The 27,399-nt window shown below is 52.6% G+C and overlaps 1 protein-coding gene across 2 annotated transcripts; it reads left to right on the top strand.

Moving 5' to 3' along the window:
- Positions 1 to 231: 231 nt before the first annotated feature.
- Positions 232 to 27,399, top strand: SYNM (synemin). Of its 2 annotated transcripts, XM_019983301.2 has the most exons (5): positions 233 to 1,155; positions 9,035 to 9,159; positions 18,889 to 18,956; positions 21,159 to 23,539; positions 24,461 to 27,399. In XM_019983301.2, exons 1-5 carry the CDS (start codon positions 346 to 348, stop codon positions 24,797 to 24,799), a joined length of 3,723 nt encoding a protein of 1,240 aa, XP_019838860.2. In that variant the 5' UTR covers positions 233 to 345; the 3' UTR covers positions 24,800 to 27,399. The 2 variants fall into 2 exon arrangements, with proteins under 2 accessions (XP_019838859.2, XP_019838860.2); XM_019983300.2 differs by having other exon boundaries at positions 232 to 1,155; positions 21,159 to 27,399.

Genomic DNA, 27,399 nt, shown 5'->3' with positions numbered 1-27,399 from the left:
TCGGACACGACTGAGCCGCTGCACTGACCTGAGCTCCTGGGCATCCCTTCTGCGAGCCCGCTCGCGGTTTTCCGGGACTGTCCCGGGGCAGGACGACTGCGCGGGGCCACGATCATGCCGCCAGGGGGCGCCGCGTGGCCACGATGCCCGCTCGAGCCGCGCCCTGATTGGCTGGAGGCCGCGCCCACTCCCGCCCGCCGGGCTGACCAGGAGCCGCGGCGCGCCGGCTCGCGCCCCAGTCTGCGGGCCTCCGGAGCGGCGACGGGGCCGGGGCGGCGCGGCGGAGGGGACAAGACCGGGTTCGGAGGGAAGCAGGCGGCCGGAGGAGCCCCGCACCCCAGCAAGATGCTGTCCTGGCGGCTTCACACGGGTCCTGAGAAGGCCGAGCTGCAGGAGCTCAACGCCCGGCTGTATGACTACGTGTGCCGGGTGCGGGAGCTGGAGCGCGAGAACCTGCTCCTGGAGGAGGAGCTGCGCAGCCGGCGCGGCCAAGAGGGGTTGTGGGCCGAGGCGGAGGCCCGGTGCACGGAGGAGGCGCGCGGCCTGCGGCGGCAGCTGGACGAACTGAGCTGGGCCACGGCTCTGGCGCAGGGCGAGCGGGACGCCCTGCGGCGCGAGCTGCGGGAGCTGCAGCTGCTGGGCGAGGAGACGCGCGCCGCCCGCGGCCGCCTGGACGCCGAGCTCGACTCGCAGCGCCGCGAGCTGCAGGAGGAGCTGGCCGCGCGCGCCGCCCTCGAGGCGCTGCTGGGCCGCCTGCAGGCAGAACGCCGCGGCCTGGACGCGGCCCGCGAGCGCGATGTGCGGGAGCTTCGCGCGCGCGCCGCCGGCCTGACCCTGCGCTACCGCGGCCGCGTCGCCGGCCCTGCCGCGCCCCCGCTGCGCCTGCGGGAGCTGCACGAAGACTGCGCGCTGCTGGTGACGGAGGCCTGGCGGGAGACCGTGCAGCGGTACGAAGACGAGGTGCGCGAGCTGGAGGAGGCGCTGCGGCGCGGCAGGGAGAGCCGGCGCGAGGCCGAGGAGGAGACGCGGCTGTGCGCGCAGGAGGCGGAGGCGCTGAGGCGCGAGGTGCTCGAGCTGGAGCAGCTGCGGGCGCTGCTGGAGGAGGAGCTGCTGCGGGTGCGCGAGGCGTCCGAGCTGCAGGCCGAGGAGCGGCAGGTCGGTGAGCCGGAATGCCCCCGCCCCGGCCCCGGGCGCCCGGCGGGTGGGGGGTCCCCGGACAGCGCCGCATTCAGGCCGGGCGCGGCGTCCCCGCCGGGCGGGCCCGGCCCAGGGGGTGCCCCTGGGGACCCCGGCGCCGAAGGGACCGCCCGACTCCGCGGCGCGGCCTCAAGATCACCCGCTGGATGTAGAGTGCGGTGCCATGGCTCTTCGTGCCCAGGGGCGGGGTCCTGCTCCGCTTGTCAGTTTCTGTAGCCTCGGCTGGCCTGGGTGCATCCTGGCTCATGACTCCCTAGGCTCCAGGTTCTCTTTGCTATTTCCTGTACTTCAAGGACTGCTATTGCTGCTAAGTCACTTCAGTCGTGTCCGACTCTGTGCGATCCAATAGACGGCAGCCCACCAGGCTCCCCCGTCCCTGGGATTCTCCAGGCAAGAACACTGGAGTGGGTTGCCATTTCCTTCTCCAATGCAGGAAAGTGAAAAGTGAAAGTGAAGTCGCTCGGTCATGTCGGAGTCTTAGCGACCCCATGGACTGCAGCCTACCAGGCTCCTCCGCCCATGGGACTTTCCAGGCAAGAGTACTGGAGTGGGGTGCCATTGCCTTCTCCGACTAAATTCACTTTAAAGTCGACCAGGAAGCCCCTCGAAGTGACTTCCAGAGGTAACAGTTCCTTCCTCCTCAGACAGGCCCCAGCGTTGCGAGGTTTCTAGGCAATGCCAAGCCCTTATCGTGAGTCCTTCAAAGTGGCAGCACCGTTGCCCACTAGGACGCCTCTGGTGAAAACATAAATTGTCTTCCAAATTGGGTTTTTATTTTGCCAGAATGGTTTCCCTGTGGGAAGCAGCTGGTCGGGGCTCCCTGGCCCGCCACCGCCTTTTTTGTTTTTGGGAGGGGCAGCGATCTTAATGCAGAGAAGAACTTGATCGGAGATGTTTTCCTCACAGTACACGCTGATGCCAGATCTCTGGGTAGAAGCTGGGTTAAGGCAGGTCTCTGGCAGGATGTTATTACAAGTGCAGGTACTATAAACAGTTTCTCATCCACAGAAGCGAAGCTCAGGCTTCTCACACTGACAGGTGACACCTGTGGCTGGCTTATAACCTGTACACCCAGCCCAGTCCTGCGGTTAGCCCCGGTTCTCCCCAGACTGCGTTAGAATTGAAAATATTCCCCAATCCTACTATGCTATGCTAAGTCACTTCAGTCGTGTCCGACTTTGTGACCCCATAGGCGGCAGCCCACCAGGCTCCCCGTCCCTGGGATTCTCCAGGCAAGAACACTGGAGTGGGTTGCCATTTCCTTCTCCAATGCATGAAAGTGAAAAGTGAAAGTGAAGTCGCTCGGCCGCGTCTGACTCTTAGGGACCCCATGGACTGCAGCCTACCAGGCTCCTCCGTCCATGGTATTTTCCAGGCAAGAGTACTGGAGTGGGGTGCCATTGCCTTCTCCTCCCAATCCTACTAACTGTCATTAGTTCTTAGGATGACAGTTTAAGACCACATCCACACAATTTGTGTGTCATCCACACAAATTCAGAAGTATCTGAAAGGAAACTGTTTATAGCTTCAAGTTAACAATTTGTGTTGGAGTGATTTTGTACCTTTTTAAAAACGGAAGTAAAGGAAGCAGTTGTGGCATAGGGGCCTGTGGTGACGTCATAGGTACAATTAATCAGCAGGTATCTGTTGATTGCCCCTGGTCCTTAGCACTGCCCTGGGGCTTCCCTTGTCAAAGAGCTGGAGTCTGGATGGCAAATCATGAAGTGAAACAGTACCCAGTTGTTTGGAACTTAGTCTTTTGAATTGTGGGTTTTTAGGCCTTTGCCTCATGATTTGCAAAAGCCTCCTGCCAGGGTTGTAGCTAGGGTGAGGAGGCACTAGCAAAATGTGTGCTGGTTTCCAGAACTTACTCTGCACTACAGCGCTTCCCTTTCCAGTGACGGTGGCCAGGGACACCAGTTCCAGAGGGCCCTATGTTCTGTGTTGAGTGAAAGCTAGAAAGTATCTTTAACATAGGCTTTCACAGAGCTTTTAACCAAAGGGAAGTGTCTGCCAAGCTCCCTGCCTACTGAACCCCTTTGTAGGGAACCCCTGCTACACGTCAAGGGTCCCTGCTGTGCAAGCAGCTTTGGAAAAGCCTTCTTTGAGGCGTGTTCGGTGGGCTCAGTCCTCACCGTTCATTGGCAGTCATAGCCCACTGGGCTCATTTTGGGCCTGGAAGCTCTGGTTTCAGTGTTCCTTTTAGCAGCAGAACCCTTTTGCTCCCTGTTAACTCTTTAAGTTTGCCCCCAGATATGAAACAGAAGCAGAGTTCCTCTGATTCCAGTAGAGGTGGGCACTTGACATGCAGTTCAGATTACCTTCTTTGACACTGGGACTCCAGGGCCCTTCCCTGGGGTCACACCTGACCCAGAACCAGGACCCCACCCTCCTGTCCAGTAGTACCTCTCTTACTGGAATTTGCTTCATTCCACTAAAAGTAAATAAAGATGAAGGAAAATGTTGATAAGGACTTGCAGGCTTTATCGTACCGTGTATTTCCTCATCCATACCCTGAATCTTTCATCAGTTAGCTTAAAGCAACCATATTTCAAGTTGCATTCCAAAAGACTCTCAACACCAAGCATTAGTGTTTTATTTTTAAGGAGTGTAGAAATGCTAGAAATTTTGTTTAAGAGTGAGTATTGATGATTTAACCCCAAGCTCCTGATGTTTTCAAATTCTAAAGAAGCTACCCTGGGGAGACTGAAAATATAAGACCTGATTTAACTAATTTACTGTAATAAAAGTTTCATTACTAAGAATTAGCTGAATGATGCTAAAGCTGAAACTCCAGTACTTTGGCTACCTCATGCGAAGAGTTGACTAATAGGAAAAGTCTCTGATGCTGGGAGGGATTGGGGGCAGGAGGAGAAGGGGACGCCAGAGGATGAGATGGCTGGATGGCATCACCAACTCGATGGACGTGGGTTTGGGTGAACTCTGGAAGTTGGTGATGGACAGGGAGGCCTGGCGTGCTGCAATTCATGGGGTCGCAAAGAGTCGGACATGACTGAGCGACTGAACTGAACTGAAGCCGGGTACTACAGGTACGAAGCCCATCACATGGGTATTCACTCTCAGTCCTCATGCCAGTCTTAGGAAGTGGGTACCAGTATTTGCCCCACCTTGCAGATGATGAAACTGAGGCCCATAGATCACCCAGTTAGTAAACCCAGTTAGTTTATTCCCTCTCTTCTGTCTGTTCTGTTAAAATGGACTTTAAATCAGTGTTCATTTTGCTTTCAGACAGTGATGATCCCTGTTCTTCCTAAGGACTAGCACAGAGGTGCCCGTTAATCTAAAATTCTAAAATGCTTTCAGACCCTTCCAGCTGGCTGCTGTCAGAATAGTTTTAGAGTTAAGTCATTCATTTATTTTCTTCTGTTTCCCGTATGGTTTAATGGAAACCCCTATTTGGAGGCAGGAACCCTTACACAGTATCCAGGCTCTGGGCTGCGTCTGCAGCTTGAGGGGGAAAGCTGCTCACCAGGCCTCTCTGGGAAAAGTGGGCCTTCCCAGATGGCCTACATGCCTTAGGCCTGTCTGGTAGGCCCCTTGCCTCAGATTTGCCAGAGAAGTTTGATGAACGGACATCCAAGTCCCCAGCATTTTTGTATGGTTCAGATTTCTTGAAGTTTCCCAGATGGTGTGGTGGTAAAGAATCCGCCTGCCAATGCAGGAAATGTAAGATATGTGGGTTTGGTCCCTGGGTTGAGAACATCCCCTAGAGAAGGAAATGGCAACCCACTCCAGTATTCTTGCCTGGAAAATTCCATGGACAGGGGAGCCTGGCGGGCTACAGTTCATGGGGCCACAAAGAGTTGGTCGCGACTGAGCACAGATGACTTGAACCCTGCCTCCCAGTCTGCAGGAAGGGACTTCAGGCAAAAACTGGAAGACGTTTGTGATTTACACCAGCCTTACCCACAAACACAGAGATTTTGGCTTGTGAAAGTGTGCTTTTAGCCTCGAGGCTGGCCCTGGACAGCTTACACAACCACCGAGGTGTGAATGACAGAACTTTCTTTTGATTGTAATGGAGTCAGTTTAGCTGCCCCGCTTGGGTCTCATTTCTGGCTCTGCCATGTTTGGGACTCCGTTTCCCCATCTGTGAGCTAGGGGTGATAAAACTAGCCCACATTGAGCACGTCGTGTGCCAAGCTGGCCTCTAAAGGCCCGGGGGTACAGCAGGGAACACAACAGACCCAACAGACAAGTCCTTGACCTCACAGGTCTGGAGGTGGAAGCAGTGTGGTGTTCAGGGGCGGGTGTGACCAGGGCATGTGGGGGAGGAGAAGGGGGCCACCACAGGCCCTGAGCTTCTGCTCTGAGCGTGTGGGAAGCCGCTGGAGGGCTCTGTGCAGAGAGGAGTGGTGACCTGTGTCTTCAGGAAGTCTCCTTGGCTGCTGTGTTGCACATGACTTCTTAGCAAAGAAGTTTGTGTGTGCTAAGTTGCATCGGTCGTGTCCAACTCTTTGTGATCCCATGGACTGTAGCAGAGAAATTTAATTATTGTTAAAATGCTTAGAAAAAAAATATCAGACACATTCAGTGCTCTAACTGCAAATCTGCTAAGCAGGTCAAGATCTCCGAGCCATGCCAAAGAGGTAACACAAAAATTCTCTCCCTCCCAGAACAGTTCTGCATCCCGCAAAATAAGAGGAGGAAAATCAGACTGTAAGTTAAGTGCAGTTCCAACCACACAGGTGGGAGCAGGGTGATCTCTTTCAGAGACCTTGCCATCAAGACAGGAGGTTCTGGAGGACTGGGCCATGGGCAGCAGCGAAGGGCAGAGGTCAGACTTCACCCTGAAGTTGAAGCCCAAGGCTTTGCAGATGGATTGGATATGGTGGGAGAGAGGGAGAAATCAGGTCCTCTCCAGGGCTTGGGGCCAGAGGAGCTGGAGGAACGGGGTTGGTGCAGGAAGGCGGGCTTGGGTGGGAGAGCAGAGTTGGGTTTGAAATGCCTCCGAGATAGCCACCTGCTCTTATAAAATGATGAGCCTGGAGTTCAGAATGTGGCCTGGGTCAGAGCTGTAAATACTTAGCATCCAGTCAATGCATTGTTATTAACACTTAGTTTTTGCATCTAAATGAGGTTATCATGGTATTAAATTCCCTCGAGCTCCGGCATTCAAGGTGACTTTTGCACGCTCTTCCTCTTGTGTCTGGGTGATGTGCTTAGCTAGGAGCCGCACACGTTGGGTGAAGAGAAGGAATTCTCTGGACGCTGAGCGCAGCATGCTTTCCCTTGTGTAGCTTGCATTTCATCGTCTGTTGTGAGGCACCCAGAAGTGCTCTAAAATAGCAACTGAAAAGGTGACCTTTTTCCCAGCTCTTGTGTCACTCGGCAAAACTGCCCTGCCTGGGTTAGAATTCGCTGCTGTGTGTCAGGCTCAAGTGCCTTGGCCTGGCCCAGGGTCTGAAAACTTCGGGAGAACTGGAGGCCAAGTCTGACGCTTTATTCAACCAGCAGGATGGGTTACAATTCCTGTGGAGACTGCTGGGAGCCAGTAATTCTTATGTTCCTGCTTCCAAAAGTCAATGAGTTTTCCTTTGACAGTTTAGGAAGACTTGACTCACATGGGGATGTGGTTGGAACTGCTCTTATTGTAACTTAAACGCAGTTTGATTTTTCTTCTATTTTGTGGGGTACAGACCTGTTCTGGGCCCCTGGGAGGGAGAAAAATCTTCACGCTACCTCCTTGGCATGGCTGGGAGATCTTAACTTGCTAGGAGGTTTGTGGTTAGAGGACTGAATATGTCTGGTTCTTTTCCTAAGCATTTTAGCAATATGAACTTCTCTGCAAAGACATCGGAGAAGGCAATGGCACCCCACTCCAGTACTTTGCCTGGAAAATCCCATGGGCGGAGGAGCCTGGTAGGCTGCAGTCCATGGGGTCGCTAGAGTCAGACACGACTGAGCGACTTCACTTTCATTTTTCACTTTCATGTATTGGAGAAGGAAATGGCAACCCACTCCAGTGTTCTTGCCTGGAGAATCCCAGGGACAGGGGAGCCTGGTGGGCTGCCATCTATGGGGTCGTACAGAGTCGGACACGACTGAAGCGACTTAGCAGCAGCAGCAGCAGCAGCAGCAGCAAAGACATTACTATGTGTCATCAAATTCTAATATTTAGGTAGAATTTTCTCTAGTAGGAAGGATTCATATGTTTACAAAACATTTCATACTGTAACCTTGTACCTGAGTTTATACTTCCTGTAAAATGGGGGAACATGGGGTTTTAACACTGAGACTTAACTACAGAATATGTGAATGTCATGCGTGACCAAATTCTGGTAGCTGTCACTGAAGACTGGCCAATGGTCTGCTTTGATGAACCTCTTTATAATGCCCGTTTTGGAGGGTGTTTACACTTATCCACCCTCAGATACTACCTAGCACTTCTTAAATTTACTGCTTTGCTTTAAAATTACTTCTTCGCTTTCAAAGCGAAGTAGCTTCAGTTTTTGTTTTTAAAATACTTTATGTAGACAAAAAGAACATAACAGCAATTATTAGTTTAGATGTATAGAACTGCTGTGAGAAGCAGCATTATTTACATGCTGATCATGCTTCTTTTTAGGTGGTAAATCCAGTGTGAGACCTTAGTTGCATTCACTCCTTAGTTTCGTAGACACTATTGATTTTGGACGGTCAGCCTGTTGCCAGGTGCCTTTGATGGAGGGATTATGTGATAAATGAAAATAGATTTCCTTCTCCCAATAGTCTTACAGTTTTCAAATTCCACAAAGACAATTGTCTAAGAATGTAAGCTTTTTAGTTAATTGTATACAGAAATAATTGCAAACCAGAAGTTAAAGTATGTGGACTTACTCAAAGTTCTAAGTATTTGTTCAGCTAATTATTCCCCAGCATAACTATAAAATGCTATGTAAAACTGTGAATGCAGAGTAGTGCAGAATTGGGAAATGGTATAAATGAAACCATTGTGTTTATTAAAATATATTGTCGATTTAAACTGATACATTTTGAGGAAGGTAATATTCTCTTGGTCATTTCATTTTAAATCCGGTTCACCAGTTGTGTGTTGTATGACTCGTATGTAAAGGACATTTTTCTAGAGACGGGGGTGGGGATGGGGGGAGGCAGGGGAGTGGGGCGTGTAGGAGGCAGCAGGCAGCGCCCTGCGGTGTCTCCCAGCCGGCGGGACATGGACAGATGCAGTTAACCCTGAGGGAGCGGAACTGCTGTGGGAACAATGTGAACACGTGCCCGGGAGCTCTTATTAACTATATGAGAACTGTGCTATGAGAACAGTCAAAAAGGTTTATATCCAGGTCTGACTTTTGACATTTATGCCCTGAATGTTTTCTTGTCTCATTAATGTAACTTTTCTCCCAGATGATTTTAAAGTAGCTTGTCTAGGTGAAGCAAAGAAGTCTGTATCAGCTTATACAACTGGGGAAATTGTGAGTGTGGGGGAAATTCTGTTTCAGATCTGAGTGACTTCTGTTTTAAATATAGTAAAATCCTTGCTTTCTAGTCTTGGCTTATTTTGAATAGCATCTTACTTCGCCAGTGTCAGTGTGTTTACTTACTTATGCTGACTGATGTTTAAGGTGTAGAAATGCTTTACAAGCTTTCATTATTATTAGGAAGTGTGAACAGAAAATTGTGTGTGCTAATCACATATTCCTTAAGTGATTAAAAAAAAAAACACAAAAATTTTCCAGGTGGGAGAAATACAGTATTTAAAAATTATCCTTGCAATGACTGTGTTTTTAATAAATCTGGAAATTTTTCATCTCTTTCTGTGTTGGACGCCGCAGAGCTCCAGCCCCCTGATCCCCAAAACTTCTGTTCTCTTTAGAGAGAGATCGCCTACCTGGAGGATGAGAAGGCAGCGCTCACCTTGGCCATGGCCGACCGGCTGCGGGACTACCAGGATCTCGTGCAGGTGAAGACTGGCCTCAGCCTGGAGGTGGCAACCTACAGGTAAGGGCGCTGCACTGAGCACTTTACAGCCCCTGCAGGCTCCGTGCAGAGGCGATGGCTTTGTCACAGCGGGGAGCAGCCCCCAGGGTTGCCAAGCCAGGTGTCCAGGGCCAGAGTGGGGAGGGGGGCAGGGTCCCACTCAGATCACAGAGCGGGCACCCCCTGGTGCTGGGAGTAGCTGACTTTTGCCCCCTTGCCTGCCCTTTGCGTGTCTAGGGAACCAGTGAAGAGCTGTACACACGCCAGCTCCCTGGATCCTAGGGGTTAGGTACCATGTTAGTTACAGACCCAGAAACGAGAGGACCAGGACTCGGACCCAGAAAGTCTGAGTCGATCTGCCAGTTGTCGTGCTGTTGTTTCAAACCCCGGGGCTCTGACTCTGTCTCCAGGGGTTCATCCTTCAAGAAACTCATCTCTGCCTAAAGATCAGCAGGGAGCTCCAGGTGCCTGGCTTTGTTTATGAAGATGTTGACTTGAAATCAGTCGACCCAGATGAACCAGTCACGGAGCCCTCAGAGGGGCGGAGGCCATGGCCCTGTGTCCCTGGCGTGACCTGTGGGTCGCAAAGTGGTGCTTGCCCTGAGCGCCCACCTCCTGCCCCCAGGGATGAGCCATCTCTGGCCGAGGTCGCACCTCCCACCGCTTGCAGCTTTCCTAAGCAATGAGAACTGGACCGGAGGGCCCAGCTCGCAGATGCTTACAGCGGAAGGGCTTTTAGGGACCCAGGCTCCCCACTTGTGAGATGACTGGTTACTGAGCCCTTACTGCCTGCCCGACGCAGTGCTAAGTCCTTTGAGGCTGCTCACTGCCTGTGTCACCCTTCAGGTGGTGGACACCATGCACCCCTTTTGCACGTGAGGGAAGGGTCTAGAAGCAGGCATCCAGGCTGGTGCGGGGCCTGTGCCGTACCCACCAAGCCGTGTAAAGTGGACTCGATGCCCCCTCACTCCTGGTTGCTGTGAGCATGAATCAATAGTGGGTGTGGGTGAGCTTTGGAGCCTTGGCTGTGGCTGATCCCAGGAGGCCTGGTCGTCAGTGCCATCATCGTCAGCAGATGGGCAAGTTAGACCTGGAGCAGGGAGGAGGGGACTGAAGCCCACCCCCAACCCCTTCCTAGGCTGGGGCACGCAGCCGTGATGGAGCCCAGCCCAGATCAGCATGCCCTGGGGGCTGTCGGTGGGGTCTCCTGATCTTACCCTCACTCTGAACATCAGAGCGACCTGGTTGCTTTGATGTGCATCTAAAAGCAGCTTTCTTTCCTACAAGTGTAAGCTGGGCATCCACATTGGAGCCTGGGGCCAGCCTCACTGATTCTTCACTCTCTGGAAGACCTGCCTCAACCAGCCTTTGGCCAGGGCTCATGTTACCATCAGTGAAGAGGGAGCAGGCTGTCGGGCAGGCCCTGGGCTGGACCCACAGGGGCCACTAAGAGGCCAGGCCTGCCCAGGGGCATGGACCCTCCACCTGGATTGAGGGATGGTTCCGGGGCCAAGCTGGTGGGGGGTCAGGGCACCGGGGAAGGCAGAGGCAACACTTGCTGGTCTGTGCTTGTCAAGGTCCATCTCCCCACGTTCTCCCCGGAAACCTCATGGGATGAGCGACGGCAAAATCAGATCGGCAGGCTGTTCAAACACATGCTGAATGAGATAAGCTAAACTTTACTAAGAAGGAAAACATCAAAATTGTTGGGCTTTGTTTGGGGGAAGGAAGCATTAATTAGGATTTTTGTCACTTGCCAGTGACAGAAGCCCTTCTCAGACTGGCTCAAGTCAAAGGAGGCTCTTGTTCCTCACAGAACTGATAAAGCTGTCCGCTCGGCATGGTGGGTTCGGTGCCCGGGTGGCGCTGCTGGCGGTCTGGCCCTGTGTCTCTGGCCCCTGCCTTGCTCTGCCCCGCCGTGGCAGGAGGGCCCCCAGCGGCTGCAGGCTCTCGTCCCTGTAGCCCCCAGACGCTTGGGCAGAGGAGGGGCTCCTTTCCCAGCAGGACTCCCGGGGCCCCTCTGGCTCTGCTGGGCCCCGTGCCTGCCCTTAGCCCAGGGAACAGAGTGCTCGCAGGGGTCGGCTTCTCCGAGTCCCACGGGCTGAGATGGGGCGGGAGGCCCAGCCTTCCAGGGCAGACGCCGGGCTGCCTAGAAAACCCACACCTGTGCCGTGTTAGGCGAGGCCTGGTTTTGAGGGAGTCTTTTCTCTACAGAGTGTATTGGATCTTCCTGTTTCCTTCCTGTACAAGTCTTCTGGGTTGGAGTCCAGAGACTCTGACTTTACGCCTCATCTTTCCGGGGTTTTGCGTCCTATCCCCACTTCCCTGTTGTGGGAAGTCAGCGCGTACAGGCGGGCCTCTTGCCTGAGAGGTCAGGGCCTCCCCTTCCTGGGAGGTGTTCACAACCCTCCCAGCTCAGCTTTCCTCAAGGCTTAGTGTGTTTTTAGCTTTTCTCTTGGTGGTGGTTGAACTTTTTTCGCTCATATCCGCAGGGACAGAGTTCACTCCTGTCTGTGGCTGGGCATCTGTTTTTCTCACCCATTAGGGACTAACGTGGCCAACTCCTAGGAGTGTAGGAGGCATCCATCCTTCCCAGGAAGTGGGTGACTTAAGTCACTGTGCCTTTCTGAAGGCCAGGTGAGCTTGGTGGGGATGGGGAGCCCGGCCCTGTGGTTAGAACTGCCGCCAGCCCCCAGGGCTCAGCACTGAGACCGGAGCCACCTGCAGACCTGGAGGGCATGCAGGCAGCTGAATCTGACCCGCTCCTTTGTAGCAGCCCAGAGCCTGGCATTTCCCATCACTGCTAAGTGTCCTGAAGATAAATCCTTGTGTCTCATGTGATTCTCTCAGTGCTTTGTGCTCCTGCCCAAATTCTGAGCTCAGGTCTGAAAACTCCTCTTCACAAGCGCCCATTTGGTCTTTATGAACCTTGACTCACCGTCCCTGGGAGGTTGACCTTCCCTCCACTGCCTCCCGGAGGGCGACAGGGACCATGGTGCAGGGGCCCGCGCCGCCTGGCTGCTCACCGCCCCAGGGGGCTGAGGTGGGCGACTGCTGCAGCCAGCGTTGCTCCCCCTCGCTCGTCAGCTGTCACCCCTCCACACGCTTCCCACGGGAGGGGCGGGCTGGTCTCCGGGAAGCTGGAAGTGCAGCCCAGCGCAGCTGACTCTGCGCTGTGTGGAGGCCAGCTCTCAAGTGCTGTGAACCCTTCCAAACCCAGGTGTCCGACCCTTTCCAGTAACCTTCACCGTGAAGAAGAAACGATAATAACAGAATGGTGTAATGCATAATTAATATATATAAACTTATAGTTTATAGCCTTCCTGGTGGTTCAGTGATAAAAGAATCTGCCTGAAACCTGACCTGGGTTTGATCCCTGGGTTGGGAAGACCCTCTGGAGGAGGAAATGGCAACTCACTCCAGGATTCTTGCCTGGAGAGTCCCAGGGACAGAGGAGCCTCGCGGGCTACAGTCCAATAGTCCATGGGGTCGCAAAGAGTCGGACGTGACTGAGTGGCTAACACACAAATATGTAATTTAATAAAATATTAAAATTAAAACAAAGTAAACCTCAGAGTCCAAGGCTGGAGGATTTCACCAAAGCCAAGTTGGTCGGTCAGTGTCCAGGGAGAGCCTGGCTTGGTAGGTGGACCAAGAACAAGCCCTTTGCCCCATGTGGCTGGTGATGGTGGGCAGGAGCCCCAGGCCAGGCTGAGGCTGCCGGGAGAAGGGGGTGCGGAGGAGGCAGGTGGGCACGGCTGCGCTCGCTCTCGTCTGCCTGGTGCCGGTCTGCCTGGAGATGCTTGTCTACCATCACTCGAGGTTTTCCTGAAGGGGGAATGTTTGTTTACGAGGGGCTGAGTGACAGTGGGGAGATGCTCAGAAACAGGCAAGGGCTTGGTTCTCGGCTGCATCTGCATGAGGGCGTCACCCAGAGAAGCTGATGAAGCGGCGGCTCCTGGGCCCAGTCCTCGATGTTCCCGTTACCTGGCACCAGGTGGGCCCGAGCGTGGTCGTGCTTCAGCTGCAGGGGTGGTTGCCAGGTGCACCCAGGGCAGAGAAGCGCTGTTCCGGGGCCCTGCTCACACAGGCCTGCAGCCCCACAGAGTTGATGTCACTCGGCACCTCAGGCTTCTGGGACGTCCTGCGCCCGCCCTGATCAAAGTTCCATCACAGGATCCCAGGTGACCTGTGCCCACATCGCTGTCTGCAGAGCCCCCCGGGGCATCCAGAAAGCTCTGAGCCTGTCACCCAGCAGGCTGGAGGACAGGACAAAGAACGGGCAGACCTAGCGAGGGGCTCGTGGAGCATGCAGAGCGGGCTTCCTGGAAGAGGCAGTTCTGAGTCTTGCAGGGAGGGCAGCCAGGAAGAGACCATGAGGAAAGGGCCTTTCGGGCCGAGGGGGCAGCCAAAGCAAGGACCTGAGGACTAAGCTAACGTGTCTGTAGCAAGGCCAAGCATTTGGGCAGCTTGGTTTTAGGGGCTGTCCATGGAGGAGCACGTGTGATGGGTGGGTAAGAACCTTGCCCGTGAAGCTGTGTTCTGTGAGCTGGGGCTGTGCACTCAGGCTGCTCTGGAGACAGTCCACATGCAGGGTATGATGCCTGCTCAGTGGGGGTCATAAGGGTGCGGCCGGGTGCTGAGGATAAGGCCACGTGGACAGAGGTAGCCTCCTACCTACACCGTGGGACATAAGACGCGTCCCCAGGTGCAGGGCTTCTGGAGTCAGAAGGGAGTTGTGAGAATCAGGGAGGTTTCTCGAGGGAGGTGATGTTGATCTGGGTCTTGGAGGATGGCAGAGGTTTGAACATCATACGCAGAAGAGGGGGAGGTGAGGGGGTGTCACGGGAAGAGGGAGGCGTGTGCTTCGGTGAAAAGTCAAAGAAGATGTTAAAATAATAGAACGCACGTTCCAAGAAAATACTCCACACGGGTTCCCGCTGGTGATAGGATCTGGTACCAATGGTTCAGAGAGGGAATGGTGAGCTTCAGGCCAAGGTAGCCTGAGAGCTTTTCAAGGTTTGTGGGATTTGAGTTGGGCCTTGAAGGGTAGGGAAGGGGGGATAGGAATACGGCGGTATTCAGAACCCACCATGTCCTGAGCCCCTTGCTGCTGACATAAAGATCAGGCCTACAAGCTACAGATTGAGAATTTGTAGAAACACAGTTGAAAAATAGAGAATCCCCCCTCCCCACCCCCTGCACCAAAAGAGGACAGAACCCCATCATTAGGAGTAGGCTGTAAGAAAACATGTTGTGTTTGTGTGTGGGGGGGGTGGCGAACATAGTCAAAATTGAAACAAAAAATGCAGAACTACCCAGAGTAAGCTGAGTCCAGAAAGGACAAAACTGAGGGTAAGCAGGGGCCCCTCTTGGATTTCTGATCTGGGGTACAGATGATGAAATCTCCATTAGAATTTACAAAGAGGCTTTGTTTTTTATGTTTTGGGAGTGGAGAGTATAACAGTTCTAAGTTTCCCCTGGAAAAATGGAGAGCAGGGCCAAAGGATTTCTCAAACACAAAAGCTAGTCTTGCCTGGCCAGATACTGAAGTATAGTGCAAAGATTTCCTGTCTGGGGACTTCATGGCAAAGTCCTTTAGGGTCTTTGTGTTGATGTGTCTGTGTTGGGGGAGGATGTACATACAGAACCCCCTTTATCTGATCGCAGTGGGCAGACGCGGTGGGTTTTAACTGAGAATATCCAATACAGATAGCGCCTAATGTTGGTAATTTTATCATTTTAATGATGTTTCTGGTTGCTCCATTATTTTTAAGAGCACCTATACCTTTTTATGTATTTGTTCAAAGGAAAACATTTCTTGAAAACTCTCAAGTTCTTGGAGAAATACATTTTGTTATTTTAAAAGTTGAATCCCGCTTTGGGAAAACTTATAAAAATGTGTAATGCTGAGACTTATCTGCCTATTAGGTGAAAAATCTGAAGTTAATAAAATCTTGTAGTTTTAAGGATAGACAATTAGGATCAAGGATCAACAGATGCAGCTGGTCGTTAGCCCCACATCACTGTGTAAATGAATTACCCCTCAGTTAACCATGACTTTAAGTAATCCAGAATCTCTTCCCTTCTTGAATTATTTTCATTAATGAAAAATCAGTTTTCTGAGACCAGTAGAAAATGATGTGGGTAATGACCATGGCTGACCTTTACTGAGCATGTATTCTGTGACAGCCATTGTTGCGAGAACTTTCTAGTCACTTTATTAATTAACACCATAAACCTGTTCCCTGTTAATTAGCACCACAGACAGTGCTCCCTGTTTCAGAAATGCAGAAACTGAGCCACAGAGGGTTGAGCAGCTTGCCGGAGTCACAGGACTAGGAAGTGGCAGGGTTTGAATCCAGGCAACCTGATTCTGGAAGTTTCTCTGCTCACCGCGCCCTGTGCTTTCTCTTCTCTGCTTTATTCCTAATCTTGTTTTTTGCGTCCGCTTTTTTTTTTTTTCCTGTCTCTGGATTTGCCAGACTTTCCACGTGTGCATTCATCCTGATCGCAGAGGCAATGACCAGAGGCGCCTGGCACCACTGCCTGCCTGTAGTCTTTGACCCGCCTGTGCCAGGGGCAGACCTTTCCAACTCCGATGGCGATGCCGGTCCTACAGAAGGACTTCCGCCCCCCTCTCCTCCCTTACCCTCCGGTCCCCAGTTCCCATCTAGAGTGGCAGGCGGTCCCCTAGGCTCTTTGGAGCTGGGGGCGCAGGGAAGCCTTCTCCCAGCCGCTCCCCTCCCCCCGCCCCCACCACGTGTGCTTTGTCAGGAAGCACCTGGGGAACCATCTCTCCACCAGGACCGGGCAGGCTCCCCCCAAGGCTGCTTCTGGAAACAGCTTCTGCCTCCCGGACTCTTCTCCCTGCCTGGTGGGCGCGCAGGGCGGCCAACAGCGTGCGTGCCCTGGGCTGTCTGCAGGTTCGGCCGCCCAGCCGGGGCCCACGGTCAGCCCCCGCGGGGGTCTGTCAGTGCAGGGCCCCGCATCAGTGCTGCTTCCACCCGCGGGCCTGGCTCAGCGGCCTCAAGGAGGCCGCCGACCTGGTTTTCCCGCACACGTTTGCTTGTTTTCCTGCCCCTCGAGGCTGCCAACCTGAGGGCCTTATGAAACGCTCAGTAATAGCCCATGATTCAGGCGGTTGGCATCTCTCAGCAGCACGGTGGCTCTGAGCAGCTTTATAACTCCGCTCCCAAAATAACCGGAGAATGCTTGACCTATTTCTTAAAGCTGTACAAGTCTATTCCTTAAAAACTGTTCCTTTGAAAGCTTTTGAGGGGACCGACCCTTCGTGGCCTCGCCCCGAGGTTTTGGGTCTGCCTCTGCTGTAGTTCTGTGGGCAGCACTGGAGGCGGGGCGCCGCGTGTCTGGGGGGCTTCAGGGAGGCGGGGTGCCGCGTGTCTGGCGGGGTTCACTGGAGGCGGGGCGCCGCGTGTCTGGGGGGCTTCAGGGAGGCGGGGCGCCGCGTGTCTGGCGGGGTTCACGGAGGCGGGGCGCCGCGTGTCTGGGGGGCTTCACGGAGGCGTGGGTTCAGCACCAGCGGCCCCGCTTGTGAGGCCCGTGCTGGGCAGCCAGGGGGACAAGGTGACACCCGCCGGTCGGGCCAGCTGTCGGGAGGGGTGTCGCCACGGGCCTGAGTCCTCAGGGGGTTTCCTTTCCCGTTGGGGCCTTGTGACTGAAATCACAAATGATGTTGGCTGTGCTTTCATTAGCGTGGTCTGGAGGCTCTGTCTGCGGGGTTCGATCGACAGTGTGTGTGAGACTGCGCCATCTCTACCCCCGCAGGGAGGCCCAGGCGGCTTGCAGGGATGAGGGCCCAGGCCCCAGTCTCTGCCTGTCTGGTCACCGTCGGCCACGATACGCGCCATCGGCCCAGTGTGGAATTGCCAGGTCTTGGTGAGACAGACGGCAGGGTCGAAGCCTGCTTAGAGTGCCCGTCTTAGGTCTGGCAAAGGCCTTGGGGGTGGGAGTGTTAGGGCCCTATCACCCCTCGAGGTCTGGTGCCCCTCCTAGGAACCGCAGTACCCAACTTAGGGTCCTGCACTCTAGAAGTCTGGTGATGAGTTGGATTTTCCCTGAAAGAGGAACAAAGCCATGGCCCTATGAAGGAGAAGGAAGGTGTTTTTCCTGCAGGGGCGTCTTTATCCTGAGCACCCCGCCCACCTGTCATCTGTTCTCTGCTGGCCAGGACACCCTGCAGGCCCTTTCTGCCTGCTGTGGGCAGCCAGTGAGAGCACCCTGTGGTACTCGGGAGGCTTCCTCCCGAGCAGGCGGAGGGAAGAGCTGAAATAGGACTTGGCTTCTCGGCACCCTCTGTGGCCCCTTGGCTATAGGACACTGCCTTTCCTGCTGGTGCCATCCTGGGTGCACCCCCCACAGGCTGACTTTCCCTTCAGCGTGTGCCTTTTTATCCTGTAGGGACCTCGGCATTTTCTATTTGTGTTTGGGGAACCCAACACGCCTGGTCGGGAGGGTGTGGGATTAGCGGGCTGGTGTCCGGTTTCCTGGCTGTCCGGGTGTGGAGCGCGGGGCTCTGAGTGTGGCCCGGGGCATCGGACGAACCCTCCTGTGCACAGCTGGACTGGAACTCCTCGCCCTCATCTCTGCTTCTCCTTAGGCTGCGGAGTGGGGGCTCCTGCCCTCTTCCAGCCGCCCATGGGGCTCTCGCGTGTGTGGGAATCACCGCCTTTGAGTCCGTGGAAACGGGACTTGGCACTGCCCTGCCTGACCCGAGTCCGCGCTGGCGGCCCTCCCGTGTTTGCCTGCCCGGCTGTCAGTGGTCAGTCAGCATTTCCAAGTGGGCTCCACTTCTGCTTGCCCGTTGCCCTATGCAGTGTATTTCTTGGAACTGACGTTGGTGACCTCACACGTTGCCCTGGCAACTGAACAACTGTTGTGCCGGTAGCAGCCCGCATCCTAGGGTCTCGGGGCCCTGGGTCTGGCTCACCCACCGTGGAGCGCAGAGGCCCTGAGGCCTGCATCTGCTCTCTCTTCAGGGCTTCGAGTCCTAGATGTGGATAACAATAAATACTCTATGATAGTTTTACACTTTTGGAGTTAGACATGGCCAAAGAAACCCCCGAGTCTAGTGCATTTTGCCATTTTTATCAGAGGAGGTAACTGGATGCCGCCTAGAAATGATCCCTGGGGGCTGTGGTGGAGGCGGCGGCTGAAGCTCTTTCTCCTTTTCTGCCTGCCCCTTCCATCTCTCCTCTATTGTTTTCATCTCTAAGATGTCCCCATGGAACGCAGTTTGAAAAGTGCACGTGCAGCCTGACTTCCTTATTTACAGACAAATGTCAGCCCTTCCTCTGCCCCTAGTTAACCCCTGACCTCTGACTCCAGGGAGACCCTGGTGGGGTAGTAGTGTTACTGGTAGTGTTACTGTTCTGGGGCTCTGTGGCCCCGGGTGGTCTGCCAGGCATGGGCCCCTCCCCACTTCCCAGGAAAGCCAGGTCCCCGGCCTCCCCTCCTGGGTCCACATCCCTCTGTATCCTCCTCCTTCTCGCCCTGGGTTTGGAGGGCCTTTCCAGAAGTTCTTGGCTCTCCAGTCCTTCTGGAGGCCCGGCCCCTTTGTTCGTTTGGCTGATAGGTGCTCCCGAGCCAGGTCTGGCATGGTCTTGCACGCCCTGTGGCATCTGCAGACCGGTGACCTTGCGCCAGAGTGTCATCGACCCAATCCACAGCTTACAGAGGTACTTCTCATCTTCTATTTCCTAATGAGCTTTTTAAAAATAATTTTTACAGAGCCTTACTGGAAGGAGAGAGTAATCCGGAGATATTGATCGTTGAATGCATTGAAAACATGCCACAAGGTAAATATAAGGGAAGCTTATCATTTAACATTAAGATGGTGTCCATCTGCACAGGTTTATTCTATGGATAAAGAGTAAAGTATCATTTATCTGGAAGAGCTGGGGTTAGATAAGAGTTTTCAGATAACTGTCATTCGTACCTCTCAAGCACCAAATGGAATTTACTTTAGTTTCAATGGCTCGGGATAAAGAATCTGCCTGCAATGCAGGAGACACGGGAGGCGTGGGTTTGATCTCTGGGCTGGGAAGATCCCCTGGAGAAGGAAATGGCAACCCACTCCAGTATTCTTGCCTGGGAAATCTCATGGACAGAGGCTCCTCATGGGCTACAGTCCAAATGGTCACAAAGTCAGACATGACTGAGTGATTAAACACGCATGCGTGTGTGCACATGCGCGCGCGCACACACACACACACACACACACAGTTTCAATAATATGCAAATGAGATTGTATAGGAAAGGGCTTCATTAACTCATTTTCATCTAGCTAGTGTTTTGAGGATTCTTCCTACCCAACTTGGTGAGGGAGGAGAGGGCTGATGGAGAGCCAGTGAGAAGGTGGAAATGGATTTGCTCATCACACCCTTTGGAGGGAATACCCTTTACAGAGCAAAGACGTACAGCCTTCACACAGGCCCAGGGAGGTATTCCTTCGTCCAGCAGGCTCAGCTCTGGAAGTCGCGAGCAGAGGTAAAAGGATTATACTGTTTCTACCAGCCTGTGTCCCCGTGGGCAGCTCAGGGCAATGTGAGCAGCAATGTCAGCTAGTGCCCTGAGGTTGACCTCTGTCCAGGCCAAAAGCTGCAGCACAAAGCCCAAACTTCCTGTGGCTGCAGAACCGACTATTAGAGAGTTAGTGTTCGTTAGAAAGACCCAGAGAAGCTGCAGGATAACTAAGAAAAAGAAAACTCCCCTGGACCTGTACAACCTTTAAGAGCTTGCTTTCTTAAGCGAGGACAGAGTCCATTAGGTACAATGTGTTGGGTGTACACCCTACTCTGTAGTTCAGCTCTGTGAGTATTGTCATGTTCAGAATCATGGTGCGTGGGGCATACATGTATGTATTGGTTACCACTGTCAGGAGAGTGATTATAACAGCCAGTCTGTATAGGTGGTAGATTAAAAAAAAAAAAAAAACACCCTCCATCTTTATTTTTCAAAAGCAATATCCCAGGTTAGATACTCCACAGGATGACAGGTCACCAGGTTCAGAATAATTTTGGTTCCAGTCATCTGTGATTGGATGGAATTTGGTCTTTGATAATGTCCAGCAAGTTTGCTTTTGAATTTGAGAGGAAGCTGGTTGGCTGCAGTGGGGACACCCAGAGGATGAGAAGGCTCTATCCAGATCAGCAGATGGGTGTGGGTAGGCATGAGGGGGTACCCTCAGGGTAGATGGTCCTGCTGGCCAGGCTACACTCCTACCACCAGTGACCACCCCTAGAGCAGTTACCCTGGGGTGTGTGGCCATCCCCAAGGGTAGCATCTCTGTGGATGGGCCAGAGCAAAGCAGGAAGCCCCACAGACAGCCTCCCAGTCCTACAACCATGACATTAAGACCGATTGTAGTAGTGATGACTGGCTGGCTTCCTGCTTTGGCACCTTTTCAAATGAGATGTTTGAAAAAAGCAAAAAAGTATAAAAGTCGAAGAAATCAGGAAGTTTTAAAAAAAGTTAAATTCTTCAGTATTTGTTGACCCAACATAGAAATCAGTGAAGGAAAAAAAAAAAAAGCATAGTAAATGTGGTATTCAATGTTTAATAGTTATATACTCTTATCTTTGGTAATTATGAAGCTCTTCTCTGCTCATCAGTAAAATAAAGTTACCTTAACAAAGTGGAAATGAAGGATTCCAAACTGTGAGATTTCTGCCACATAAATACACCCCTAACCTCACTGGCACAAGGTGCCATGCTTTATGATCACATGTTTGATATATTTAAGATGGATGAGTATTTTAAGATCAGTAATTGGAGAAAAGTGTTGTGTGGAAGCATTTGTAGAGCTGTATTTTATTGTCCTGGGATTCTTTAAACTACCGGAAAAAGTAATTTGGGAACCCAACATATCTCATTTATAATGACCCTTCTGTGGTAATGGTATATATTATGACGGGATAAGATCTGATCTGTGGTGATGCTTTTAAGATGAAAAAAGGTAATGATGACTATCAATTTAATGTACTGTTCAATTTCTACAGAATTCAGAGAGAAGTCCTATCAATATACCACCTCGGTATTACAGAAAGAAAATGAGAGAAATCTGTTTCCACGGCAAAAAGCACCTCCTGCGAGCTTCCGGCAGAGCCTGGCGCCGCGTTCTCAGACACCCGTCAGGAGCGATGCCAGAAGAGACGTGCTGGGCTCCGGATACTCTTCCTTCACCACTGCCTGGCAGGAGAACGCTTACCAGAAAACTGCCAGTGGTCAGACCAACTTCAGAACGTTCTCTCCAACCCCCGGTCTTTTAAGAAATACTGAAGCTCAACTGAAAACATTCCCTGAGAGGCCAAGAACCGAAGGAACAAAGGCTCCACCCGCTAGTTCAGCCAAAGAGTCCGCCGCTGCTGCAGAGCCCTACCAAGAACGCCGGGCCGAGGAGGCGGCAGCCGCTTCCGAGGGCACGTGGTCAAATGAGAGGACCGTCATTTGGGGAAAGAAAACGGAAGCTAAAGCCACAAAGGAGCAGGAGAGAAACAGACCAGGAACCATTCAAACAAAGCGAGAAGAGAAAATGTTCGATTCCAAAGAGAAGGCTTCAGAGGAGAGAAACTTAAGGTGGGAAGAACTGACAAAGTTAGATAAAGAAGCAAGAAAGAGAGAAAGCGAGCAGATGAGGGAAAAGGCCAGAGAGAAGGAGTCGCTGAAGGAGGAAAGTGTGAAGGGGAGAGAGATACCGATCAGGCTAGAGGCGTCCCAGGACAGCACAGCAAAGGTGGCCCCCCAGGATCTCCAGACACCCCTAAAGGAGGATGCTGGTGACGGGACAGGGAGAGGGGTGGAAACCAGAGAGGCTGGGTTTACGCTGGGCGCCAGCGACACCACAGCCTCTCTGAAAGGCGGTTCCATGACTGAAACCATAGCTGAGAACATCGTTTCCAGTATCCTGAAGCAGTTTACCCACTCTCCTGAGGCAGAAGCATCCGCTGAGTCTTTTCCAGACACAAAAGTCACTTATGTGGACAGGAAAGAAGTTCCCGGTGACAGAAAAGCAAAGACTGAGATAGTTGTGGAGTCGAAACTGACTGAAGAGATTGACATTTCGGACGAAGCCGGCTTGGACTACCTGTTAAGCAAGGATGCTAAAGAGGTGGAGCTGAAAGGAAAATCGGCAGAGCGTTTGATCGGAGACGTGATCCGTCTCGGTCTGAAGGGGAAAGAAGGGCGAGCAAAAGTCGTCAACGTGGAGATCATCGAAGAGCCCATGAGCTATGTCAGCAGCGAGAAGGAAGATGAGTTTTCTACCCCGTTCGAAGTGGAGGAGATCGATGACGTGTCTCCGAGCTCCAGGGGGCTTGTTGAGGAGAGAGAGGAGGCAGTTTATGGGGAATCAGATGTCACGTGCTCAGGGGACGCAGGTCAGGAGGCCAGGCGGCCCCAGGAGAGCGTAACTCATGTGGAAGAAGTGACGGAGGCAGGTGACTTGGAGGGAGAGCAGAGTTACTTTGTGTCGACTCCGGACGAACACCCTGGGGCCCCCGAGCGAGAAGAAGGCTCCGTGTATGGGCAGATCCACATTGAAGAGGAATCCACCATCAGGTACTCCTGGCAGGATGAGATCGTGCCGGGGTCTCGGAGAAGAGTGCGGAGGGATGACGTTCCGGGAGAGAAGGTCGTGAAGCCGGTGGATGTTCCAGAAGTGCCTCTGGAGGGGGACACGGCATCTGCTCCCTGGAAAGAACAAACTAGAAGTGGCGAGTTTCATGCCAAGCCCATAGTCATTGAGAAGGAAATCAAAATACCCCATGAGTTCCACACATCCATTAAGGAAGGCTCCAAGGAGCCCAGGCACCAGCTGGTGGAGGTGATCGAGCAGCTGGAGGAGAACCTTCCGGAGCGCATGAAGGAAGAGCTGTCTGCCCTCACCAGAGAGGGCCAGGGCGGGCCTGCGGGTGTTTCGTTTGACGTGAAGAAAGTCCAGAGCGCGGGCAGCGGGGCCGTGACCCTAGTGGCCGAAGTCAACCTCTCACAGACGGTGGACGCCGACCAGTTAGACCTGGAGGAGCTGAGCAAGGACGAAGCGGGGGAGATCGAGAAGGCCGTGGAGTCGGTGGTGCGAGACAGCCTGGCGCGGCGGCGCAGCCCAGGCCCAGGCAGCCCGGAGGCGGAGGCCGGCGGCGGCTTCAGGCGCTGGGCCACCCAGGAGCTATACAGCTCCTCTGCGGGGGAGGCCGACGCGGGCCTGGCTTCGCCCCCGGGCCCTGTGTCGGCCACCGTGGAAGTCACCAGCCCCACGGGCTTTGTCCATGCTCACGTGCTGGAGGACGTCAGCCAGTCTGGGGGGCGCGTCCAGATAGCATCCCCTGGAATGTGGAGGACTGAGCAGGTCTCGGCCGAAGGCCGTGCCGCCCAGGCGGTGGAGGTAAGTGCAGAGGGCCAGGCGAGTTGGGCAGAGGGCTCGGCGGGAACCAGCCGGTCTGCCAGGCTCATTACGTTGGGTGCCCGTCAGAGCCCAGTGTCCACAGAAGTCATATTCCCAGGGCCTGATGCCGCCTGTCCCGAGGCTGGGGGCACAGAAGAACCTGGCCCTGCAGAGCTACCCACAGAGCCTCCCAGATTTGGGAGGCACAGCCCATTTGGCTCCCAACAGTTTTATGCTCAGAGGGAAGTTATTTTTCAGGCCCCCGTTTCTGGGGTGGGGAAGGCGGGTGACTCTTCTCAAGCAGAAGAGTCAGCGGGCACCCAGACTTCCGTAAAGCACCTTCAGTTAGGCACCCGGGAGGGGCTCACTGAGCAGACCCAGCTCACAGCCCCCCTCTCAGGCGCAGTGGAGTTGGGCGTCAGGGAAGCTTCTGTGCTCATGGAAGCGTGGTCAGGGGACGGCACGTCCATCAGGCATGTCACCATCGGGCCTCAGAGGCATCAAGCCACCGAGCCGATCGTTCCCCCGCCCTTAGAATTTAGCGACTCAGAAAGCAGCACCCACAGAGAGGGCTCGGCAGACGAGACCCTGGCCACCAGCAGTTACACTGTGGGTCGGAACATCCTTGTGACTGAAAAGAGCACCTTCCAAAGGGCCGTTTCGGAGTCTCCCCAGGAAGCTAGTGCAGAAGACATGTCAGGGAATGAAGTAACATCAGGTGTGAGCAGATCCTTTAGGCATATTCAGCTGGGTCCCGCGGAAGCCAAGACCTCTGAACACATTGTCTTCCACGGACCCATTTCCAAAACCTTTGCACTTGCTGGTTCGGTAGACTCCCCTGAAGTAAGCGAGGTTGCAGACAGTGGCAGAACACTAAGGCACGTTGCCCTGGGGCCCAAAGAAACTTCGTTTACCTTTCAGATGGACGTGAGTAACGTAGAGGCGACCTCCCGCTGGACACAAGAGGCCAGAGTCCTCTTCCCTGCAGGGACGGAAGCAGAAGCTCCTAGTGTGTCTGAGCCTGGTGCTTGGAGAGATGCCAGCAGTAGGAATGACCTGGCAGCCGGCGTGAGCTTTCAGGGCTCTGCTGGGGACAGACACCAGGCCCCCGGGGAAAGGGGCAAGGAGCAAGCTGAATTTGATAAGACGGTGCAGCTGCAGAGGATGGTAGACCAGAGGTCAGTGATTTCGGACGAGAAGAAGGTTGCCCTCCTCTATCTAGACAGTCAGGAGGAGGAAAATGAGGGACACTGGTTTTGATAAACAGATATTTGATTTTAAATGCCATCTTGTTTGGTAACATACCAACACACAAAGGCCTTTACTTTAAGGGAGGGAGGTGAACTCTTTATTAAACCCCCCCCCTTTTTTACTTCGAGTACTCCAGGCAGTGTCTTTTTACTTAATAATCTGTAAAGATTTCAAACTAATTCATGCCTTAAAAGGCATTGGAATTTTATTGAGTTGGGACTTTGACAAGAAATACTTTTATCTTTTTAGTCTTAAAAGTTCCTTTTTCTGGAGTTTTCTTTCCACTCCTAGAGATGATTTCTCCCATTTTTGCACCTGGTCACAGAAGTGCCTGGCATCTGTTTGAAAGTATAATTGCCTAGGTAAGACACCTAAATGGCAATGGGATTAAAGTAATATATTTAAGAGTAAATTTTATTCACATGTGCTAACATGAAATAGTAAACTAACATTATAAGGGAAAAATGAATTCATTTGTCTATTTACAAAGTCTTTTCAAAAAAGAAACCATAGGAAATAGGCAGATTAAAAAAAGTGAAATGATTTCATCTTAGGAAAAAGTTACTCACCTTAGAGTTAAATTCATTTTAAGACTTGAATGAATTGCCTTCTATGTGCACAACTTTTAAAAATATAGTATTTTATCTATGGAGAAGACAGCTCCAGCCTCCTGCAGTGTATCAGATTAGCACACTTGCTACATTTGCACAAGCTCCTGGAACCCTGCACTGGGTCCAGGTGGGGGCAGGGGGTTGGGGAAGGATTACTGGGAATGGCTTATAATACCAGCTTTTCCTGGTACTAGGTCATTAAGTAGTGCGCAGTCTAAATACTCTTTTTGGTTTTAACAAGTTCTGGAGTAGCCAGCTCCTACCAGAGTGTACTTGAGCTTTTCTGCACCTTAGCCCTTAGGATCTAAACATTTAATTTTACTGGTGGGAGGTAGACCCTAAAGACAATAGGAAGCTGAAGCACATACTTGCAGGGTGGTCATGCACAGTACAGTTGGAAGCCCAGGTGGGTTGTGCCTCCCAAAGAAGCCCCTCCCAACCCACCGATGATGGGGGTGGAGGCCTTTCTGAGCACAAAGGGTTGGAGATGGAAGATGGCAACCAACCTCAGGGAGGTTTTTGCACTTTAGACAGAAGTCATGACCGTTGGGGTGTATTTTTCCAGGGAAACAAATGATACATTAAACAGAATAAGATGTTTTGGGGAAGGAACTGGGTGCTTCTGTTGCCACCCAGCCCGGAGGCACCCAGGAGGGGCCCTGGAGCAAGCAAAGGCCCTACTCACCTCCCAGGCCACAGAGTATATAGCCCTGCAGATATACACCACTGAGTTGAAGATACTAGAATGGGTGTGCTCTGTCTGGTGTGTTTTGCACAAAGGTATTGTTTTTAAAGCTTGCTTCTTTAAAGCTGTAGCGTCACATAAAAATAGTATCTCTAGCAGCACAGTATTAAAATTTTAATCCAAACTAGTTTCTTTCACTTAATGTCTAAACTGTACCTCCCCCTAACACAGTAGCACAGACCTAACTGCCTGTAGCGCACTGAGGAATGATGATCCCAGCTTTGTCATCCTCAGGTGGGACGTGGTTACTGGGGCAGTTATGGAAGCTGAGGGTCTTCCCTCTGGGTTTCAGAGGATGGCCCTCAACCTCCACAGAACACATCTCAGCTGCCAGGAATGGCTACAGCAGGTAGTTTAGAGAGTGTGTTTTCCTAATCGGGAAGTGGAGGAGCATCACAGTAGAGCTTTCAGGATGATCTATTTTTAAAACACCGTGAAGCAGGGCATAGAAGGAAAGTTGATTTGAATTGCAAGTGTAAACTTTTGTTGTCTGCCAGATGAACTGGTGATTGTCAGAAACTGTCAGGGGAGATGACGGCTTTTCCAACAAAGACTCCTCATTTCTAATATAAAGAGTTGATTTTATGTTGATTGTAATTGGTAATGGTATTTGTGTAGGTTATTTATTGGTGAGAACTGGTCAAGGTGACAGCCTGTTGTCTGATGGCAAGACAGACTGGTAATGGGGGGTGTCTGTTGTGTGTGTCTTAAGTGTGGGCTGAGCTCAGTGTCACTCTCCCAGCTTGTGACCCTGGGAATGAGTGCTGAGGTGAATAGATTATTAATGTCCTGACCCACCTCCATTGGAAAATAAGTGTCTTGGGTCTTAATTTGTATCTCCATGTTGGAGTGCACATCTTCAAGAAGTATCCTGCCAAGAGTGTTTGCCAGCATGGAGTCATGAGCTGTGGTTGGTTCCTAAGTCTCTGGAACAGCCCAGAGCAGGGCATGCCCTTGACCCTGTGACAGGTCACCCCATGGTTCCATGTCCTTTAAAACCAGAGACAATAGTAGCTTTATGGTGAGAGAGGGTGAGGACACAGCCAGTCCTTTCACGTTTATTATTGTGTAGACAGAGCGGTGATAATGGGATGTTTCTCACCTCCCCGCTGGTTGTTTGGATATTGTTTGTTTAAAATGTATATTTAGAATGGAATCATCTAAAAAGCTGATCTTGCTAACCTGTTCCTGTTCCCTTTGAAGGGATATATCATAAGAATGTGTAAAAATAAAAATCTAAGAAAAAACCCCCA

This window comes from Bos indicus, chromosome 21 (genome assembly GCF_029378745.1).
Source record: "Bos indicus isolate NIAB-ARS_2022 breed Sahiwal x Tharparkar chromosome 21, NIAB-ARS_B.indTharparkar_mat_pri_1.0, whole genome shotgun sequence".
NCBI classification, from domain to species: domain Eukaryota; kingdom Metazoa; phylum Chordata; class Mammalia; order Artiodactyla; family Bovidae; genus Bos; species Bos indicus.
Note: the sequence above shows the minus strand (reverse complement) of the source record. Positions and strands in the feature narration are given on the sequence as shown.

Coding starts and splice junctions, on each gene's coding strand:
- SYNM (XM_019983300.2), top strand. CDS start 346: ATGCTGTCCTGGCGGCTTCACACGGGTCCTGAGAAGGCCGAGCTGCAG. Junction 9,160..18,888: donor CTGGAGGTGGCAACCTACAG/GTAAGGGCGCTG, acceptor TAATTTTTACAG/AGCCTTACTGGAAGGAGAGA. Junction 18,957..21,158: donor CATTGAAAACATGCCACAAG/GTAAATATAAGG, acceptor CAATTTCTACAG/AATTCAGAGAGAAGTCCTAT.